Source organism: Takifugu flavidus, chromosome 5 (assembly GCF_003711565.1).
Source record: "Takifugu flavidus isolate HTHZ2018 chromosome 5, ASM371156v2, whole genome shotgun sequence".
NCBI classification, from domain to species: domain Eukaryota; kingdom Metazoa; phylum Chordata; class Actinopteri; order Tetraodontiformes; family Tetraodontidae; genus Takifugu; species Takifugu flavidus.
The window spans coordinates 1,696,233-1,718,780 of NC_079524.1; the positions used below are offsets into that span (position 1 = coordinate 1,696,233).

The following is a 22,548-nucleotide window of genomic DNA, read 5'->3' on the forward strand; positions in this document are numbered from 1 at the left end:
ATGTGCTGCTGAGTGGTTCCTCAGTCATCCAGCCAGTGAAGTCATTACGCTTTCCACTCTCTCAACAGGAGGTGGGGCTCTTTTTTTTGGTGAAAACTTCTACTCCGCTGCACAAAGACGCCGAGCGCAGTCGCAGCCTCCTCCTCGCTGTGAGTACGCGGCTCCCGCACAGATCGCTCCGCTTCGGAACTTAAATGCCCCCCCCCCTCCGCCCTGCATGAACCTGCAAACCTTCACTGCTGCTCGGCCGTGAACCGACACTCCGCTGTGGCTGGGTTTTTTTTCCCCCTCTTCAGCAGAACTTCCAACTCCCCCGCCCAAACCTTCGGAACCAGTGACGACAGCCAAACTGCACAACTCTGGAAAGTTTTGCCGTCATGAACGCAGGAAAGGTCAACCTTGATACCTACAATTTGTCGCTGCTCACGGCCAAAGAGGACATCCTGAACCCCCGCTCCTCAACCAACTGGTAACTTAAACACTATTTAGTGACTCTGCAGAATCATGCGTTAAATTTACGTTTCCCCTTGACTCTAAAGACAATATTCCACCGAGAGATCGGATGAGAAAGTTTAATGTTCGCTTTCTTCCGCGCGGTTCTCGCCCTTCACCCATAAGGAGATCGGCTTTTGCGTGAGTTGAACGGACACGGAGATTTGCCAGCTTTGCAGGGCGACCACGCAACGTGGACCGCAAATGACGCACGCACCCAGGTTAGTTGAGTCGTGTTGGGGTCGTGTGCTTTTCTCCTCTCCTGTCTTCCGTGGGCGGTGATGTAAGGTGTCATCCTTTACGCACGGCAGGGGGCCGGTGTGGCCGAGCGCGCAGCACCTGGAGGGCGGCCCGGTGCCCCCACCTGCGCCGCGTGCGTTTGCTCTTCCTTTCCGAGATCGAACAGCGTAGAGGGGGTTTGGGTTTCTGACCTCTGACAACAACTGGGATCGTTTTTCAAGGAGAGGATCTTTAATTTGGCACGCGCGAGCACCGCGCCTTAACAAAGTCCTCCAGTCTCCTTGTTTTTCCCCAAATGCACCACGTAAACAGAAATATACTGACCCTCGGAAAGAGAAGCGATAAGAACGTAACAGTTCCTCACTGTTGGAGGATTGGGGGGCAGTAAATAGTCTTTACATGTAAGCGTTTTTGCTACCTGCTGAAACTGTCATAACATAAATAATTTAAAATCTCGATTCTCCCCAACTTTTCTATCTGTAACCTGAGCACTGGACCGTCAGTTAACTTGGCTTAACTCTTTTGTTATGCTTTTTTAGCTGATCTGTCACTATAGTTACCTAGCCATCGCTTCCCAAACAATACCAATCTATGACTGGCCTTCCTGCCCCCCCCCCCCCCCCACCACCCCTGCTGTGTGTGGTATTGAGTCAGGGAGAATTGGATGTTATATCCTCCTCTTTCCACGTATCCACTCACTTTGATGAAGTAGGGAGAAGCAGGCCAAAGCTCCTGTATTTATTTTTCATTTTCCTCTGCCAGAGTTTCAATCCTCACTCCCTTCAGCTTTTATCTTGACTCTTTATTTGGTTTTGGAGGCACACGGTCGTTAGATTCACCTTGGCGAGCTTTGCAAAACAGTTTGGAAAAAACGTCTCAGTCATTCTTATAGTTGGTTAGTTTTCTATGTTTAGTGCCAACGCTTCCATAGATATTCCACAAATCCAGCAGTTTCTCGATGGAGAGCCCCCATATTTCACTGTGCCGCAGATCGGAATTCCGAACCAGTTGTTTTTTCAAACATGCACGAGTATCCATAACATGCACGTGTTCGGCATTCAGCAGAATACAAAGGGAAAGAAAAGCAGGGGAGAGAAATGCACTCTGGAAGGCTAAATAACTCTGCTCTGTCTGAAAAGAGAGGTGGGAAGGGGGCACGATGATGTCACGATTCCCACTGTCAACCCAGCGGAACCCAGCTCAGCCTCACATGCACATGTCTGGGGGATTTAATGTGAGTTTGCATGTGAATGTTCTTGTGTTGGGGTATGCATATTCGCCCACAGAGGCTCCTACAGTGAGTCTTTGCACAGAACGTGGTGGGACGTGGGTTTTGTTAAGCTAGTCTGCTCCCACTGTGTGGCCTTCAGGTCCCCGTGTCTGAATTATCTGATGACCTTGTGTCTTGAATAGGAAATAGACCTTTTGTGAGTCAGAAAGGACGAGCTATTTCAATGCAAACGCCATTCAGCCCTCTCTGCACAACATACAGCTTTGGAGGTCTCTGCCTTGTCTCTCAGACCAGCGAAGCTTGCCAAGGGTCCCGCTTGGGACTTGGAATCTCTCACTAAAAACTGAAACTGGTCAATGGCAAAACCTGATGTTCCCAATGGCAGCTCATCATGGACATGTGAAATACTTCACACCCTTAGCAAAGTTCCCCATTTATATCAGGCCGGCTATCAAATCTCTGGTTTGTTCCAGCATTTATGTCAATGTTTGGCCATGAGGAGCAGAAACTGTGCCGACTAGTTCATCGCTTACAAGCAACAAAGGCTCGTTTTGTAAGAAATCCAAAGCAGCAAACGACCCTGTGTAAGTGCATATAGCACTGTCCGGGGTGTTGTTGCAGCCTTAGAGGCCACATCAGATAATCAGATGGTGCATTGTTGACGACCTCTTCTGAAACCAATTTATCTTTTTTTGGAGGATGAGGAAGCGTGTTCACGATTCAGGTTCCTGGATTTACACATGTGACGGCATAATTAAAAGGAGCCACGTAAAAGTAGCATCGTGTAACGTTTACGCCCTTAAATGCAGCGTGATTGCTGTTTACTGAAACAAAGGTGGCCTTGTGCGCAGATTTTTGGATCGGATTTAATCGGGTGTTGGCAGTTCTTTATTTAGGTCTCAATATCCGTGTGTGTCGTCATCTTTCAGGTATGCTTTTATATTGAGATTCCAGCAGCATGCCTGTTTCACTTTTCCGCCCAGCTGCTTTTGTTCTAACGTCTGACACGTTTCAGCAGTGGTCAAACACTGCTTTATATCGGATCCTCTTTAAGGTGAAGAAGCAGAGGTAATATATGGCATCTTCTGAGCCCTCAGCCAATTTGGGCCTCGTGTGAGCAGGAAATTAGCTTGAGATTTTAAGCCTGATTACAGTAGCCTCCCTAAACCTGAAGTATCTGTAATTCAGCACAGGCCTGATGTGTTTGTGGAGTCTCTACTTGCTAGAATTTCCGCAGGCTCATGCATGATTAACTTGAAGGGACTAAAAGTGGTTGTGCGTCTAAGGTTTCATGGAACTCACCTGTGGGTGTTGAAAGACACTATGCAGTCCAATGTGCTCCCAGGTATACACATTCTTCTGACTTCATAGAGATCTGATTTTGTTTTTCACTCAGTAGGCAAATGTTGTAATGAGGCTCGAACAGTTTCTGCTTGTTCCTTTTGCTATTTATACTGACAGAACTGTCGAATGGAACAATGACACACGAGCTGTTGTGCAAGTTTAAAACAAAGCCCCACACAGGCAAAACAGGCAGTCTGGCAGGTTTCCTCTCACTCTGCAGGCTTCAGACAGGTTCCAACAATCTTGTTGTGAGACTGAATGATAACAGGATGTGTTTGATTGATATAATTCCTGGTACAATAAAGACTGGGAGTAAAGGGGAAGTCGAGTGACAGCTACACCCGTTCGCACTGGAGTAAAGCGGCAGCGATAAAGCAGCTACGCTGTTAGCCCAACAAATCTGACTCAACAACGAGCCTTTATCCTCACTGGATGCACAGAGTTTAAGCATCTTTAAAATGATCAGGATGACGTTATCGGGCGTACGTAGAATCCATTACTCGACAGCTTCAGTGTGTCCCGTTGGGAGCAGACGACAGCAGCTCTATTCTCTTTGGTTGAATTACACTGATTTTAACAATAATCACAAAACGACTGCTTTTCCACTCTCTTAAACATTGTTTACTCTCAGATGGGGCTGCCGTGTAATAACAGTCCTCCGTGTGACTGCGAAAGGTTCTGCCCTCTCTGGGATTGGATCATTCCACCGTCCTAGGCTGCAAATTGTCCCTGTGTTGAGGGGCAGTTTGTAACGTCCCCGCAGAAAAAAGGTTAATTAATGTTTGATGACACGACGGCTGCTCTTCGTGGGGTCAGATTTCTACCTGGAACGGAGAGACAAAACATATTGTGGTGTAGTTTTCAAACCGTGACACTTCTTTCCCTCAATTACCCTCTCTGCTCGATGAAGTACATGCAGTCGCCCTTCATCCCGACGCCCTCTGACCAGCGGAACCACAGTTTCCCCTGGAATTCACGTCATTTTGTTCCCACAGCAGTGGATATATCAAAGAGATCTCAGGGCTGAGGCTCAGCTTAAAACTTGGGTTTTAATGTGTGTAAAGCCTGAGAGTTCCTGGAATATGGAACTGGAAGGAGGCGAGGAGTTTGTAATGGTGGAGACAAGTGGGGTTTCCAAGGGTGTTCGGATAACAGTCGCACATCTGCATGTTTCAGAGAACATCTGCACTTCCATGTGACTGTGGTGTGTGATGTGCTTGAGGGGAGTCGTAGATTTCAGTTTCTCCACGTTGTTGCTGTAAATGTAACGCGACCTATTTGTTTCATGTGCTGCCTGCAGCTCCTCCACACTACATTGCCAAGGGGCAACTGTGGTGTCTTCAAATCATGTTGGCAATAACTTTAATTTAACTTTAATGCCAAGTCCAACACCTGCCGATTCTGACAGCCGCGCTTCTTATGGGATGAGATAACATTTTCACTATCTAATCGCACCGTTTGAAGATCAGCTGATACACACAGCGCTTTGACACGTTGAGCTTTTTCTAGATACACTCAAACACACACTTTTCTCGTCTCGTTTCCCACGACTCTCCCAACACTGTGAGAATGAGTCGGTTCCGTTCCGTTCCCTCCTCTCAAAGGTTGTGGGCAGTGGTTGTGATCACGACCTGATATCCTGACATCACATGGTAATTCCACAGTTTTACGACACATCTGTCTGAGTGGCGATAGACTCAGCTTTCCTAAAGTGTCATCGCAGTAAATCTAAACAGGATACATGGTCCAACTGGAGACCGTTGTCTCTTGTTTGTCTATTGGCCAAATTTGAGGTGGAGGGAGGGTGGTGTTGGTTTAGGGAGGGGGGGTGTCTGTTGTCCTGACAACACTGGTGGGAAAATCCTGTTGTTGCTAGTAGGGGCTGAGTCAAGTGAGGAGGAAGCAAGGGGGGGACACTCGGGACGCAAATGAATGTAGAGAGAAGAATATAGGTGGGAAATATTTAGTAAGATGAGGCGAGAAGGACGAGAAGACGGGGAGGAAGAGGGATGAAGGAAGATCAAAGGGGGGGGGGCTGAAATGCAGCCTTGGTGGACATGTGATACTTGGGAAAAGTTGGCTTTGTTTGCTTAAAGGAAATGAAGATAAGATCCAATCGTCTCTTTAATGGTCTCATAATTACCGTGATACTGGGAGCCCCTCCCCCAGCCACTCTTTCTGTCTTTGCACGTGCGATAATGTGCACAGGAAATGCCTCTCTGATCTCGGATCGCGATTCCGGAGAGCCCCGCTCCGCTCCTGTCCTCTCTGAAGCGCGCCGACCCCCAGTAACGCGTCGGCTCCCTGTGGACCTTTCCTATAGCTAAACCTGTTAGCCAACAGACTTCCACTTCTCCCACCGCTCATTATAGTTTCCCCAGCGTGAACCCCCGTCTCTCAGCATTCATGCGGGCCGCCAGTCTTAGGAAAACACTCCGCTGATAAGTAGCTTATTTAGGACGTGTTCAGCTCCTTTCACTGCACAACACAGATGTGCTCTTTGTGACCAGGTTCTGCCAGAATTCCAGCTCACCGCATACATTTGGGTCTCTCGTGTCTTATAACGGATCGTGCTGTTTCCTGCGATATATGTCATCACGTTATCCTTTTTGGGTTTTTTTCCCTGCACACGGATTTATGTTTGGCAGGGCGGGCCACGAGTGAATGTACTGGGCCGCAGTTCGGTGTCGGGAAGGGAACAAAAGTGTCCCGCGGCGCCTCATCGGTGCGTAGCGACTTATCAGCCGTTGTCCAACTGCGTTTCCAGTTATCTACCGAAGGCCCAACGGCTTCTAAACGCAGACTGAAGAAGAACAAAAGCAAGAATCTGACAGGTCGTGCCATCGTTTCAGCTTGTCCACGCGGTTTCCTCTTTCTGATGAAACCCAAAATCTTGATTTCCAGCCAATCTCTTCAAAACCAGGAACAAGGTGCCACACGAACCCACACTCGGATCTCCATGGATTTTGTGGTATTTCCACAATATTGCTCCCAGCTTGACACGCAGCACTCGCATACCTAAGCTGACAAAACCTGCCCTGGTGATGGTGCGGCTAAAAGAAATGCCAAATTACCGAGTAACGAGTACACGGGCGGCTCGATTTCCAAAGAGCCATCTCACTGGATCCGCCCATGGCCGCAGCACCGTTTGTCCCTGGTGCCCATGCAGCCGTGGTCTCGTGCCCTCGCAGTTCCCCGCAGTGTCAATAAGTGCAATAAGTTAGCGCCTGAACCCCCCCAGCTCCTTCCTTTGGGAGTGATTTAATCACTTATTTGTTTGCTTTGTTGTATTCCGAACTCCTCTGGAATGACAATTTGCTGAGGACTGAAGTTTTTCTCCCTCCCTGTCAACATTCCATCGAGTCTCTCCCTCTGACTCCAGCCACACCTCCGGCTCGCAGCCTTTCCAAACGCTTCTTTCCCTTTGGTCTCTACTCTGCTTTGTCCTGTGTGGATTTTGCCTGTATATTTTGTGCTCACGCATGCATGTTTTTCTTTTCCTCCACTGCATCTTTAATTTCATCCAATTATTTACCGGGTCAGAATTGTTTCAGTGTTCCGTAATGGTCTCTGAGGGGGGAAGGCTAACGCACCCTCCACCCAGTTAGATATGCTACATGTCAGTCGGTGTAAAGCTGTAGGTGGGACTGAGGGAGTAAGTGGGTCAAACTGTCTGCCAAATGGTTCTTCAGCTGGACTCCCAGGGGACCGAAGGATCATTTGTCCTCAGAATGAAGATAATGAGAAAGAACCTGGATGGAATGACCAGCCAGTAATGCCAATCGCCCATAAATAGTCTTCCAGTAAATCATCACCGTGTTATAGTAAGTTTTCTGGAAGGCTTAACATATTTGTTTGATATTTTTTTAAAGGTAAATCTCATTTGCTTTCCCTGATAGCACAAACATGGGGCCTCTGCAAGAAGTTTACACAAGACTTTTCTCAATAGCTCTGACACAGCCATACATGTGGAAGCGATTACTGTAGGCCGGAGCTGAGATGATGGATTAAAAATAAATCTGTAATTCATCAAAACACCACTGTGATCCTGCTGAATGCAGTTCTGCGCACCGAGTGTCACCAGAGTCGCATCTCCGTGGGAAAGGAGAAGTATTTCATTGGCAAAAGGATCTTCATTCTTCACCCTTACTCCTCTGCTAGTGTGGTGTTGCATGGAATCATGGGAGTCAGGCAGCTTGTGTGTCTGTCAGGATTACAGTCGTCACAACCAACCGCCGCAAAGTCACCTGACTGTAACTTAGCAAACAAAGACATTTTGTGAGCCTTTCCTTTATCCGCAGCCTTCCCTCCCTTCTTTCGCTTTCTTCCTCCATCCTTGCTGTGGGTTATTCCTTTTGGCCACGTTTCTGCGAGTGGCTCGGGGTCAGCTCGCGCGTTGCAGGATGTTAAACAACCACACTGAGGTGTTTGCCTAAACGCCATCTGTCAGCAGCCGCCTGAATCAGTGTGAAGTCAGCGTTTCAACGCCTCATGAGGAGCCGGAGAGAGAACGTTGCTGGATTACCGCACTTAGAGAATATCTATTTTCTAATATACGGGTGCATTGCATCCAGTATGGAGGAATGGTGTAAAAACACTGTTGAGAAATCCCCTTTCTTTCTGTTTCTTCTACCTGTGTGCAGTCTAGGAATTCACAGATTCGCTTCCCAGCCCAGCCCCCTGATATGATATAATATATATTGGTTTTAGTTATTTATCCATCCATCCCTCCCTCCCTCCGTCCGTCTGTCCATCCAGCCCAGGCTTCCCTCTCTCCGGCACTTCTGGGGGAATCCCGAGGTGTTCCCAGGGCAGTTGGGAGACAGAGGTCTTCCAGGCTCTTCCCTGGGGCCTCTTCTCGGTTGCCTGAAATCCCTCACCAGGGATTCAGGAGGCATCCAGTCAGATGTCTGAGCCACCTTAATTATTTGATTTTATTCTATGCAGAAGCTTTGGAAAGTCAAAACACAATATATAACCTCATACTTAACAATTCAGTATACACCTTATTAATAGTTCCAGCCTATATTTATATCCTTTACAGGCCTGTTCTATCTCTTAGCATTTTTTTTTCTTCTTCAATTCTTTCTTTGACGATTTCTACCCACAAGTCTCTGCATGTCCCTGAATGACAGTTTTATTTTCTTTGCCCATGTTTTGCGAAAGGAAATGAGCACCGTGTATCTGTTTAGGTCCTCTTCATCCCAACATAGAGCGATGAAGATTGGCCAAAAATAGCAGCGGGGGCTCAGGTGAATGTAGAGTGGCGAGTAAGAGTTTGGAGGTTATTGATGGTGGGAGGGGGAAAACCCTCCTGGAAGAAGAACTGGTGAAGTCTGCTGAGTAGAGGAGGGGTCTGATAGAGAGCTGACTCCCAGCATCTAACATGTTTTCCCATTTCTTTCACTTCGTGCTCAGATTATTATTTTTATTTAACGGCGTGCACAACAGCAAATCACTCCCGTCTCTCCCACTGGCAGAGATGGGACCGATGAGCCCAAAAGATCTCCCTGTCAGAGAGATGTAGAGAGGGACAGGAAGTGTGGAGTCAAGGGGAGGAGGGGGCGGGTGGCAATGAGTTATGGCTGCAGTTTTAATGGGACATGGTTTCCAGATTTAAAGCAGGGGAGACAGAAATCTGTGATGTAGCAGGCGAATAATTAATTAGCGATGATGATGGCTAATATATGGAAATGGAATGGCTGAAGGGGGGAACGAGGACTATGATGAACGTTTATGGGGTTCCGTACTGGTCGAGAGAACCCAGAAATGCACCCGGGATCGTCTCGCCACGCTGAACTGGCTGCTAGAAATGCCTGAAAACCTTTTTCTCCAGGACGACTCTCCATCTGCTTCTGTTATGTTCCTCTTGAAATGGCAGAGGGCTGCATGTTTGGAGGCTTTACGGGAGCTCTGCCGCTCCAAAACAAACCACCCCGATTGTTGGCGACTCCAGTCGGTGTGTGTTGCAGGTCTATTTGTGCTCTGAGCCTTTGTCCCCGTACGCGCCGCTAGAGAAGGCTGTTTATTTGTGTTGTAACTGTGGGGAGTGGCGGGCTGCAGATTGCTCATTGTTTGTTATAAAATAAATATGTTTCTGATCATGGAACCATTGTATTTTTTTCCCTTTGCCTCATGCTCTCCTCTTTTCTTCTTTTTTCCTCCTCCCTCCCTCTGAGCTGAGGTCATAGCTGGCTGGCTTCAGAGCCGGGCTGGTAGAGAGACACCAGAACGGCTGTTTTTCTCATCAGCTCGGGAGAAAACGGCATGCGTGACGCACTGGGAGGGGTTAATCTGCCCTGTTAGGATACATTTTTACTGCTGCTACTGTATCTGCACGAGGCAGCAGAGTAACAGAAACAACAGAAAGTGAAGTGCTCACACAAGTGGGCTCTTTCAAAGTGTCACGCCAGCTACTTCCAGAGCAAATTTATAGTCGCCCTCGCTCGTGATGTTGCAACACATCTGCTGGCAGTGTTTAGGGGTGGCGGTGTGGGGGGGGCATTTGTTGCACCACACTGCTGCACGTCCAGATGATCCATCGGTGCTTTTCCACAGGCTTTGTTGTAAATCCGAGTTCCAGTAAGTGGGATTGTGCAGAAGAGGCATGCTTTTGAAGAGCGTCACAGCCAGAACCATCAACTATTGCTCGTAATTAATGTTATTACTGTTATTGTGAACTGTTATTACCCCTGGCATGTTTACTGACTGCATGATAATGGTGTGAGGACGGGATGAGTTCAGGTGAAGTTGTTCATGGTGGTATTTGTGAGGTTGAATATTCCCAGGCAACACATGTCAGGTGCGTTGCAGATGTTTCATCACTCTTTTTGTTTTATTATAGTTGTGCCAGGATATTTTAGAGAAATTGGACCACATTATATGTGGAGCATATTTCTGAGAAAGGCTCCGCCGGTATTTAAAGGTTTCTATAGTCAGGTTCGTTCAAATGTTCGCAAACGTGGTCTGAAGAAAAAGTCAGAGATTCCTCCCGTGAAAGCTGGTTTCTTGGCCGGAGAATTCGCACATGCAATTAAGAGACACGGCGACCTTTGACCCAGCTTGTAAACGCCTGACCTTAAGGAATGCCGTGGGAGCCGGAGGAGATATGGATTTCTTGATGCTAGTGTTGGACTAGCGAGGTGGACAGAGACGCCAGAGCCCTGATATTTACAAAAATGAGTTTTTGTCAAAATATTGTCTAAATTGTCTCTGTCTCACTCCAGCTTGAGCAGTTTTTTTTTAGATTTAGGTGAGTTGTTTCACCAAATTTCTCGATCATTGACTGTTGCCACATCCCTACGCAGCTCAGTCTCCCTGCTGATTGGCAAACGCCGACCTTCTCCTACCAATGAAAGCTGATGCTAAGGTCACACGTGGGGCTTCTTACGGATTCAGCCTGGCGAAATATTCTGCAGAAAGATCTGCAGAAGGAGAAGTCAGAGAGTGGCGTCAGCCCGCTGCCTCCTCACAGGCACAGAGACGACATTCAGCCACTTAGTTCTGTGCACAATGTAGCCATTGTTCCCTCAGCACGCTCACACACGGTCCGATCGCTCTTTGTCCTTTAGAAAGCATAACAGACCGATTCAGACAAGTTAACCGAGTTAGCGGCTGTGTCAACCTCCTCCTTTTGCTTTCTTTTTTTTTACGTTTTGATGAGAATGATTCTTCTTCTTCTACTCTGCCAATGTATGCATAACTGTGACCTTAAGCTTACCTCAGATCGTTCTTTCTCTAATCTGAGCTTTGGATTTTAATGACATGACAGATGTCATTGAGAACTCCCCCCCACACACACGCACTCACACACATACTCACACACACACTCACCTTTGGCCCATTGCACTAGCTGTTCATGACCTTCTGCTCTTGCTACTTGGCTCCAGATGTTATTGACTCCTCAGTAAGAATCCAACAGATTTACACATGGACACAGGCGTGCACGGACACACGTGTGCACGGACACACGCGTGCACGGACACAGTGTGCACGGACACACGTGTGCACGGACACGATAAACTCACGTGACTCAAGTGTGCATTGAAAGCATTGGAGACGGAGCCTAAATGAAGGTGCGACATTGCAGTCTGTATTGTCTTCGTCCGTTTTTTTTTGGGGGGGGGGGCAGTTAACAAACGTCGACTCTTCGGCGGGGGGGTTCTCTCACTGATCTGTAGAAACGTTGAAGCGGTGGTGGTGTTGACAAGGCCTTTTGCAGCTTTCCCCGCTGAAGGGCGCGGCGGGGCATGTTTTCACCTGCAACCTGTCAGAAAGAGCGACGGCTGTGAGAAACGCTCGCAGTTCAGGCGGTAAATACCCGATGTGACGCTGAGGCCCAGCAGGAGGCGAACGGGGAGATGACGCCGCTGTGATCTGCTCGCTGCCGAACGCTCGCGCACCTGTCATGTGGACCGCGTGCGGCTGACCTGTCTTCATGTATGTGTGTCCACAGGGCAATATTCACATATGACGGCTTCACCAACAAGCTCAAACTGGCCGATTCTGGAGGTAAGAATCATCCTCGTGTCTCCATGCGTCAGGGTCACGCAGCGTGCACGTTTACGCTCACTCTCCCTCTCTGACAGCCGGTGGCGTGGATGAGCTGGCGGCGAAATTTCACGCCTCCAAGCCCCAGTATGGACTTTGCAAGGTGGCCAACACGGAGACGGGCGCCCCCCAGATCGCTCTGATCAGCTGGGTGAGTAGCGCCGGGGCACCGGGACCCGGTTCCTTTGACTTGTTCTGAGAAGATCAGCGCAAATGATGAGAAAAGGAGGTGCCTCCAACATTCTAGATGGCAGCTCCAGCCTTGTGGAGCTCTTTGTTCCTCTGCTCTTCCTCCTCTTCAGATCTGAATGCGAGCGACTGCATCCTGTGTTTGTCCGCAGGTCGGCCAGAATGTGGAGGACTACCGGAGGACGGAATGTGCCAGCCACGTTCCGGCCATCAAGAACTTCTTCAAGGTGCAGCAGATAAAAACGCCGCTCGCCTTGAGATGTTTTACACGCAGGGATGAAAACAACCTGCCGCTGTACTTTCCAAGCTCTCCTCCAACCCTGTGTCCTGCTCTCTTGTCCTTCACCCGTGGACAAGCTATAGTCACACACACAATTGTTTATTTTGGTTTGCCGTGACAATTTCCTGTCCTCAGCCCACTTCCTGTTGTATTGCCGTCGCTCCTGCCTTCAAGTGGCCTCTGTGTGGTATCGGGACTGAGGCCTGGCGGCGGTGGGGGGGCCCAGAATTTTGGGATTGAAGGCTCCATTGTTCAGAGCTTCGATTGGGTGATTGGAGAGACAGGAAGTAGACGGGAGAGAGGAGAGTGGACGTCTGAGAGTATTTATGATTCAGGCGTCTGGAGGTGCGTGTGTGTCGTGTAGAGGAAACCTCCATCACCTGGTCAGCTGCATCCTGTCCATCTGTGTTCCCCCCAACAATGTTTATTTAGTTTGGTTCGTACCAGATGACGTTGCGCTGACCCCGAGGTTTACTGGTTTCCATATAAAGGCATCGCCCGGTCAACTGCAGAAGCATCTGTGGAATGTTTGCCGTTTTTTTCGCCTTTCTTTTTTTTAAACAATGAACAGAGATTCTGGGATTTTGGGAGACATTTTATGAAAGCCCCCCCCATGTCTGTGTATTTCCTTGTGGGACATCAGATTTACAGAAGAATAATTGTGGCACAGGATCAAGAAAACGGAGCGTTATGGGATAATTGTGACCTTTAGCCTTTGCAAAACCATAAATCAACACTGCAATTAACCGGCTTCCACACGTGGGCGCGTTAACACGCTGGTCTCGGAATTATTTATGCAGCCGTGCACGCAGCATTTGGTGAAACCCCCCCTGATTTGAGCCTGGTGGCCTGTAACATGCAAACTCTGTTGCACCTTCTGTTCAGGAGATATAAGAATTCTCCAATGAGAGCATGAGAATCAGGGCTCGCTGTGACCTCACTGTGGCTGCAGCAAAACCCACATGGAGACGGTTTGTTTCCCTTCTCAGAGCGCTCTTGACGATCAAGGCTTTTACTGCTGGTTTCGATTTTTCTCCACACTTGACATCGTTCCTTGATTCTTCCTTGACTTGGCTTCCGCCTTCCTCTCTCTCTCTGCATGTCCCAGCGAGCAGCGAGGGTTTTTCTCTGACAGCTGTACTGCGGCGCTGGGTTCTAATACGAAGGGTAAAATGCGCTTCTGCAGGTTTCGATGCTTCGCAGGTGCCTCAGAAGCGCGATGGGGGATTTCTGATCATCACCATCGAGCTCTGAATTGATGATTAAAGAGGAATTCAGTCTAAACTCGAGTGCAAGTGTCATAATATTTAATGTGGCAGGAGCGCAGCAGCTTAAAGGAGGAGGCAGGGGTGTGTAATGCAGGTGAGAACAGCACCTCCGCTGTCACTCCTTCGCATCTGTCACCTCCACTCCACACTGGTTGGAGGACAGACTGAGATGACTGATTGCTTAAAATGATGAACCTATAAATAAATCTCACGCCTTTGACCTTTGCCTCGTTTGTACTGAGATTATATTAAATATCAGATGTCACTCAATGCCAACCCAAAAAGCTTAACTCATTTATAGAAAATTATCTTTGGGAACGATAAAACCTTTTCAAAACATTTGTGGTTTGCTAAAGTGTAATGAAACCTAATTAATAATCACTAGGAATGCTTATTATATCATGGCAAATGTTTTCTCGCCACATTTAATGTGTGAGACAGTCTAGACTAAGCTCTTATCAGTTACTTAAATCAGCAGGCCTAATTTTAAAGGCCTGACATTCCTCTGCATCAGCTGTGTTGACAGTTGGTAAAATGTCCTCAGTCCGACTTTATCATTTTAAAAACAACCCCTGACCCAAATGCTCCGTGTGCGTCTGTTTTTCTCAAATTTTGGTTCATTAAGGACTTTTCAAAGAATATTAGGAGCAGCGTGTCGACCCAGCTAGACAAAGATTAGAGGGACTTTTCTGATGGGGCTGCTTGTTTTCTGCATCTAACCAACTTCAAACTCAATGAACCTAAAGGTAAAGGTCAGCCACATGTGAGACTCATCTGTCACACACTCAGTAGCAACAAAAACCAGGAAACAGACACCGATTTAGTGTGCGCGTGCACATGTGCGTGCACAAAATGATCACTTTAGTAAAATTGTTTTACAAAGTAGCCTTCTAATCCAACCCTGGCGTCAGGATGAATTATTCCCAGGCTTTGCAGGAAGAGACACTGCTTTGGTGTGTGTGTGCATGAGTGTGTGTGCAGGGATGTGTGTGTGTTATGTGGCATACTTGGGAGGGGAGAAAACAGAGAGATAAAAGGTTACATTTGAGTGAGTCTGTCGTTCTTGCCACTTATTAGTCTCCCTCCAAACATCCCTGTCTGTCATCAGCAGCTACCGAACCACATTTTTTATGCTTTGTTTACATCGTGTGTTGAGAGACGGTTCATATTCTGCCTGTGTGTCTGTATTTTGGGCTCTCTTTGCTGTCGAGGCTGTGCAGCATTTGCACTGAAAACTTGCAGGAGCGTTTTCTGGAAGTTCTGATTCTCCGCGACTTTCCCTGCAGCGCCGCCGACCCGCTGGTGCGGCTTGGCGGTGACAGCCGGAATGATTTGTCTTATACTCTGCAGTGATATGAATTATAGGGACGGTGGAAGGCTCTGCGCAGCGTCAGTGTTTGTGGTGTCGCTCAGATAAAACGGTGGTTTCCTGTTGGGAGACTGACAGACCTGGAACTTTATCAACAAATCTGGATTCACTCTCATTTTCTTAAAATTACAGCCGCACATTAATGTCCTTTTAGAAGACCTGCCTCTGTGCTCGTTTCAATGCATTTCTAGCACCTTAAATTGATGTTTAGTGTCTTTCCCAGCTGTCCCCTGCATGTCTCTGACCATCCAAACTGTTACATTCCTGCGCTCGCGTACTGGAGCCGTGGTTTTGTTCTCTCCAAAGACTTATATCTGAAGCATTTGCACATTTTTCTCTTCTTTTGGCCTGGATGCACAACTATGAATGCAATCGAACAAACTGAATTCTGTGTTTGTGTGTTGGTTTTCTGCCGTTTGCAAAGCCCCTGTGCTTTTCCTTTATACCTTCCCCTCCCTATTTCAGGAAGCACACATGTTCATGACTGCGGAGAATGTGGAAGATGTGACAGAGGAGAAAATTAGAGCAGAGCTCTGCAAGGCACAGGCCCAGGCTCCCTCACAGTGGGTGAGAAGAAGCTCCAGGTCTGCTGAAAAGGAGGAGCTCGTGGTAAGATACATGCAATACACCACATGACCACTAGATGGAGACATATACTCTCATAAAAGAAACCTGTGCAGTGTCATACATGTTTATTTTTCCTCGTATGTTCAAGCAAATTGAACCAATTTGAAGAGTGAGACTGATACAGTGTTCTTACAGGGGACAAACTACAGAAAAACAAATGCAGCAATGGAGATGAGACGGATAAACAGAGAGTCCTTCTGGGCACGTGCAGAGGTAAAACTCCGGCCTCCATCTTATTCACACTGCAACATACATACAACATACATCCTGCAACATGCATCCATTGTGTTTGCTGTACACGAGGAAAGGCAGTGAGCGCTTTTATTAGTATATAATGAACATTTTCCTGTTTCCTGTTTCACTTGTCCAGCGTGAGGAGGAAGAGCGCAAAGAAGAGGAGCGGAGACGGACAGCCGAGCAGAGGCGCCGGCTGGAAAAAGAGAGAATCTTGAAGGAACGGAGAGATGCTGAGGAGAGGGACAGAAAGATGGATGAGAAGCTCAGGATGATTGAAGAGCAGAGGTCTGATCCCCCCCACCCCACCCTTCCCATCCTAACGATTCAAAGAAATATTCCCTCCATATGGGATGGCAATAATAGATGGATGAGAATTTTCCGATTATTTCTCCTCACAGGAGAAGAGAAGCAGAGCAGGAAGAAGCGCTGCTCCGAAAGGAGAAATTAAAATGGGTGAGCCACCACTTTGTTTGTTTGTTTTAATGGCATCTGTCCACCCTGACACTGTGGAGACGAGCTGGATCAATTCTTTCTGACCTTGAGGACAGATACGACATATTGTCTCTTTGGTCACTCTGACGCGCACGTGATGTGACGATTCGCCTCATTTCACGTCAACTATGCCGATGTAACTTTAACCAGGTGCTTAAACGTTAATGCAAACTAGATGAAACTGGAATGTTTGTGTCCTGGGGCCCTAAATGCTGCAAAGTGTGATAACATGAATCCGATCCGGCTCCGATATTTCACATTTCAGAGTTTTTAAGCGATTGTGTTTGACAGGAGCTGGAGCAGCGGGAGCACGAGGACGACATGCGTGCTCGCCTTAGAAGGAGCGAATCTATAGAGAAAGCTGCGGTAAGTGACTCCCCAGCTTGGGATTTTCATTCCCAGAGTTTCCTAAAACGACAGATTATCCCTCTTTCATCGCTGCTGTGCTGGATTTTTCGCTGTCGTTGAACTATTGGTGACATTCCCTGACCTTCAGGAGGCGGCGGTGCTGGTGTCCCAGCGCTCCATCAACCCTCGGGAGTTCTTTCGGCAGCTGTCGTCATCGTCATCTCAGAGTCCCACCAGCCCCGGATCCTCCCGCGGAGGTTGCGGCCACAGGAGCTCATTTTTCCGGGACGCTCCCTTTGAGTTTTAACCCACGTCTGCTGCTTCTTCTTCTCCAGGAAAGCCGTTCAGGCGTTACCAGCGCAGCCTGACGGACACGGCGTTCATCTTCTCTAAGGCGGAAGAGGGCAGGCCGCCTTCTCCACGCAGCTCACCTCTGGCATCCCCCTTCTCCCGGGCTCCGCCCTCTCCGATTTTCCGTGCCGCCTCTCCACCAGCCAGCCCTGATTTCCGCCCCGTCACCTCCCCCCCAAGGTCTAGAGCCCCCATGTCGCCTCTCACGTCACCTTTGCGTCCGAGCCCTCCGGTGTTGGCCATGCCTAAGGTCCCGCAAAATAATGACCCAGCTCAGCTTGACTCTGAGGAAAAATCCCCAACGGAACCGTCCGCTCCGCCAGCCTCCCCCACTGTCCTGGCCTCGCTGTCCTCCAGTGTATTAATAGACAGCTCCGCCCGACCACATCCCGAGGTCCTGCTGGCATCGCCCTCGAACCCCCCCGCCCAGTCCGAAGAGTGCTCCTTCTGCTTTGACCCGCTTGTGGCTCCAACGGCTCCTCTCCCAGAGAGACCAAACCCAGGTGAGGTGATTCACGCCATGACACGGAACTGATGACTTCGGGCTTTGTCTCAGGATTTTAGATTCCTTTTTAATATCAGGATATCAATCTTTAATGTTAGGATATAAAAAACAATTTATAAAAATCTTTAGACCTGTATATGATGCTGTTGCCATAGAAATATTAATTTATGTTACTTCAAATTTTGACACTTGGGGTATTTTGTCTGTTTTTGTCGATTTACTTCTGATATATAAAAACTATTCATGTAAAACTTAAGAGTTTCATAACATGATAACAATGACCTTTGACCTTTGAAGTCTGGGCCTCTTATGGATATCAAATAAAGTGATTTATTTTTCCCTCTTCAGCTGCTTCCCAGGTGCACGCTGAGCTGGTCTCAGACATCGGGTACAAAGTACAGGCCGTACTGGTGGAGGAAGATGAGGAAGAGGATGAATGTGAGGCAACCGTGGCTGGAGCACAAACGCAGCCCGGAGCTGCAACCAGCGGAACTGTGGAGGCTGAAGCGGAGGAGCGGGAACCGGAGGGGGAAAAGATGGAGGAGCAAGAGGAAGAGGAGGAGGCTGAGGAAGAGCCTGGCGAGGAAGAGCAACAACACGAGGAGGAGGAAGAGACGGAGGGAAAGAACGAAGAGCAGCTGGAGAAGGAAAAGGAGGACGGGGAGGAAGTGCTGAAGCAGGATGCTGAGGCGGCATTAGTGGAGGAGGAAGAGCGGATGAGGGAAGACGAAGAGAAGAATATCCAAGCAGCCGCCCAGGAGCCTGCCGAGCCTGCTGAGTCGGCAGTTACAGGTGGGGGGGTTGTTATCGTACGCTGTCACACAAGATGCACGTAGTTCAATTGATTTAATCAGGGGGAAAAAAAAAACAAATTTTTAAGGTTCGTTTTCTTACCAAAAATATCCAAAAAATGTGCTGGCTGACGTCAGCAGCGCTGGCATCTGTAGTCGAATTCCACGCTAACAACCCGGCATTGTTCCAGACATCGAAACGGCGAGTCAAGAGTTCCAACGCCCGACCGTTGTCATGTCAACCAACGGGATGACGAATGGAGAGGAACACAATGGAATAGGTTTGGCAGCACCCTGAAACACCAGATTCCCACTGCTCCTCCGAGCTGACCCCCTGTTGATGGACCCTTCTCCATCCCTCAGAGCGATCTTTGAGTCCGTCCGACGCCGAGCTCAGCTCGCCCGAGCCGACGGCCCGTTGCGATGGCCGCATCACGGCGGGGGAGGAGGACGGAGACGGCGGGCAGGAGGAGATCTCTGAGAACGGACAGGAGGTAACTGAAGCCAAGCACATTTGTCTCGGCGCTCAACGCTGAAGCAGCCGTATTTCTATGCGTTAACGGGGGGGGGGGGGGCAGATAAAAACGTGACACCACGAGCGCACGACAACAACAGTCTGCATGAACCAACATCTGCTGAGGAAGACGGCGTGTGTAGCGTTCCCGTTTCTTTACTTAAATGAGCTCCCAACTCGGTTCCCTACAAGAAAACCAGCCAAACTCAATGTGAAGACAACATTTTAACATCTTTTTTTACTTTAAATATCATTTCCTTGTAACTTCCTTCTAAACGTGGGATGCAGGCGCACCCTTTATATTTAAGCGCATAGAACTGTCGCGCCGACTCGTCTTGAGAACGCTTTTAAAGGTATTTTTGTTCTCGGGTCTCCACACAAGCGTGATGGACCTGCTTTTTCTCCTGGATTCTTTTTGGAGCGCGGTTGTTCTCGAGAAGAAACGGCGTAACAACGAAACCTCTGCTTGCTGTTTGTTTTTAACACGATCGGCCTGATGTTTCTGAGCCAGTAGAGTCGTGCGGAGGCATTTTCATTTCGGCTAAAGTCTCGGCTTAAATGTCCAACTCTTCTTTACGGGCAGGAAAACATTCTCTCAGCTGCATCCCCCCCCCACCCCAACACGCTTGGTTGAGAGCGCTTCCAGTCCTTATCTTGACAATTTAAATGAATAAGTCCTGTTTTTCATAATTGCAACCCTTCTGTGCTTCAGGTTTTAGCCGAGCCAGAAATGTGCGTCCGAGCTCTGTACGACTACCGAGCAGGTAAGCTGCCATTTGGAGCGTAATCGCCGAGCATGTGCACACAAAGTGCCTCCACTTATGTTAATTGCAGTATGATTAGTGGGTCTTCACCATGTCATCATGCGGCTCCCACAGAGGACGAATCCGAGATCTCGTTTGAGCTGGGCGACATCATCAGGGGCGTGGAGACGGTGGACAAGGCCTGGTGGAGGGGGCGGAGCAAAGATGGCCGACAAGGCCTGTTCCCCGCCAATTATGTGGAGGCTATATAGGCTGGCAGATGCACACATGCACGCGCGCACACGCTCGGAGACCATCGCCCCTCACATATAGTGTCGTCTTTTCACTTTTATCCTCCTTTAAATCTCTTTGCTCTCTTTTGGCTGCAGTCTTAAAGAAAAGTGTGCCTCTATTTTGATTCTGTTAAAGAAAATACATAATTTCACAAGCATGCAGGAATTACCCAGCCTCATTTCCTCGGATAAGTGGAGCCCTTTTCCTGGACTGAAGTAACTTATTTCCTTGGAAGATACAACAGGAATGTCGGGAGGCGGGAGGGATCAGATGGCTGTGACGCGATCACATGTTCTTGTTTTCGGAAACACAAAGAATCATCTTCTCGATGGCACGCGTCTGTCTCATCGCTGTTTGCGTTGTGTTTTCTGTTCCGTAAAATAATTCCTGTCTGTTGGTACTCAGCATCCATCATCACCATCATCTTCATCATCCTCATCACCAACTTCCTGTATTTCTTGGGTTATTTTGAAGCAAACTTGAGTCAAACCAGCATTAAACTGACTCACTTGCTTTTTACAAGATTTCCCCACATGGAAACATCCTCTCATACATTTACTGGCACCCCGGCTTTAAAGTAAAATATATAAAGATTAGAAAATCATTTTAATCCTCTGTAATAGTCCACAATGTACATAAGGTGTGTATAAAAGATCTTTAAACTATACTTTGCTTGGATTTTTGTACGCTTGCTTGAAAGTATGTATGCTTTTTATTCACTCAAACCTTACAGATAAATTGCATCTATAAACTGTTTTAAAATAAGTGTCTCCTGTGTTGTTTATTGGATTCTTCAGTAGTTCCCAGCAGCACTGTGTGATTACTCCTGGGTAAATTTAAATATTTTTTACAAAAAAAGTAAGAATGATCCTAAATCACTGACTTATTAAATATACGTTTATTTGGAAGGGGAGGCACTTTAGGATTATTTCATTTATAAAATATATAGTGGAGGTGTAATTCTCCATTCCCGCCTGTAGGTGGAGACATTGCGTTTTCTGTGTTGCGAGTCGCGACGCTCTCCCAGAACTGAGCAAAGTCCTGAAGACAAAAGGAGAAGCACTTTGACAAGCAGACAGGAAGCTCATTGTTGCACACATTCGGAGGGGAGGGCTATACAGACATTTCCCCAGCTAAAAATTGCTAATTCTGCTACACCTCAAACAGGATTTTCCCCTTGGGTAATAATGATTGATCGAAAATGACATTAATATTTCTTGAGCACACACCTTTAATATTTTTTTTGTGGTGCCAGCAGAGTAACGGTGTTTGGCAGATGTGCCTCTGTTCGGAAATAGAGAGGTAATGTTTGACATGGGTCTCAACTGGCTTGAACTGATGCCTGCTGACAGATTGACTAAATCTACCCAGAGAAGGATTCTGCAGAGGTTATCCCAGAAGGCTAATCAAGGGTGATGTGTGTGAAAAGGTGATGAGCCTCTCTAATTGGGTTGTGAGAAGACGACCGTGAAAGCTCAAAAGAGCAAGATTGTGCCATGTATATAAAAAAAGGAAACCATAATAATCTTGTAATAAAGTTTCCCATTGATGTTCTTTGGAAAGCAAACCTTGGAGTGAGGGAGAAGATAAATGGAGAGAGGGCATCTGCGCTCAGAAATGTGAAGCCAAATCGGTGTGGACAGTCGTGTCCCCGCTCCTCTTGTATCACAAAATATGCTCGGTCCTCACAACTTAGGAGCTCCTGTGTCTCGTTAGATTAAACTGACTGACGGGGGAGACGCAGCTAATGTGCCACTCAACTTTTCCCTTCCTCTCCATCTCCAGGCTGTTCTTCCTTCTGTGACCCTCATCAGTAACAAAAAACCCTTTGACTGCGGTGCCAAGCTAACACAGGAGCTCCCCCAGCTCTCCCTTTATCTCTTATTTAACTGACAGACTCTGTCTGACCAGTAGAAGACTGACAACTGCGGGATGGTCGAGGTGGAGTGGCGGTGGGGAAGTGTCACTCACTGTAGCGTTATCAGCACGGCGGGCCAACGACAGACACCTAATCTGACCTGCCTCTCGTGGTCGTGGCTTGTTGGCCGGGGATTTTTTGCCTCGAAAATGATGCCTGGCCAGCCTCAAGATACCCAGCGCGGGGATAAGCGCAGCTACACATTTGTGGATTCAAAGTGGGAGTTTTCCTGCTAGCGTAAGAACCAAGTGCTGGTCTGATCTGCACACTTCTGCCTGTCCATACTGTTGCATTGAGTCCCCCCATAAGGTTCTTAAAACTACAATAATTCCCACTCCCTGCAGTGGATGGAGGCATTCCTGCTGTCAAAGGTTTGTGCTTAATTACGTTTTGAAGGTTTTTCCGGAGGCTAAACAATAAGACAATTGTGCGTGCTGTGTGTTAAGTACTTGTTTTATTTTTGGCTCCTGGCTGCCTCAGAAGGAAACAGAAGGCCAGGCTCTCCTTATCTGTGCTGGAGGCTCTGGGTCCTCTCAGTTTCTTGGTTCCGATCTTCCCAACTGCAAACGGCTATGAAACGCACTGTTCCCAAAGTGCCCGGATATGTGGCGTTATTCCGAATATGCTCAGCCGGCTCTCCATTTTCTCGTCCCTCGGCGTTTGCAGTACCTGTCGGGGTCCCAGATGCGCGACAGTCACCAAAACCAACATTTCAAACATCGCCCGGAGGCACTCGAAGATGCATCGCCGTCCTCGGCGCCGTGG

General features: G+C 48.0%; 1 protein-coding gene and 1 long non-coding RNA gene across 4 annotated transcripts; one reads left to right on the top strand and one right to left on the bottom strand.

Annotated features, from left to right (window-relative positions):
* Window positions 1-124: 124 nt before the first annotated feature.
* Window positions 125-20,630, top strand: si:dkey-40c11.2 (drebrin-like protein). Of its 3 annotated transcripts, none has more exons than XM_057034153.1 (16): window positions 125-469; window positions 11,763-11,818; window positions 11,896-12,008; window positions 12,199-12,273; window positions 15,429-15,572; window positions 15,726-15,803; window positions 15,961-16,112; window positions 16,226-16,280; window positions 16,611-16,685; window positions 16,816-16,924; window positions 17,003-17,521; window positions 17,872-18,315; window positions 18,506-18,595; window positions 18,678-18,808; window positions 19,541-19,592; window positions 19,672-20,630. In XM_057034153.1, exons 1-16 carry the CDS (start codon window positions 378-380, stop codon window positions 19,902-19,904), a joined length of 2,418 nt encoding a protein of 805 aa, XP_056890133.1. In that variant the 5' UTR covers window positions 125-377; the 3' UTR covers window positions 19,905-20,630. The 3 variants fall into 3 exon arrangements, with proteins under 3 accessions (XP_056890133.1, XP_056890135.1, XP_056890134.1); XM_057034155.1 differs by having other exon boundaries at window positions 127-469; window positions 19,663-19,851; XM_057034154.1 differs by having other exon boundaries at window positions 128-469; window positions 19,707-20,630.
* Window positions 17,565-18,680, bottom strand: LOC130526471 (uncharacterized). Its single transcript, XR_008950757.1, has 2 exons — window positions 18,418-18,680; window positions 17,565-18,337 (listed from the first exon to the last, which is right to left on the bottom strand). It is a non-coding gene; the product is annotated as an uncharacterized LOC130526471 (long non-coding RNA).
* Window positions 20,631-22,548: the final 1,918 nt, after the last annotated feature.

Bases quoted from the DNA above. Each gene is read 5' to 3' on its own strand.
- si:dkey-40c11.2 (XM_057034153.1), top strand. From the start codon at position 378: ATGAACGCAGGAAAGGTCAACCTTGATACCTACAATTTGTCGCTGCTC. The intron at 15,573-15,725 runs GTAAGATACATG...GTGTTCTTACAG, and splicing joins CTGAAAAGGAGGAGCTCGTG to GGGACAAACTACAGAAAAAC. The intron at 18,596-18,677 runs GTTTGGCAGCAC...TCCATCCCTCAG, and splicing joins AGAGGAACACAATGGAATAG to AGCGATCTTTGAGTCCGTCC.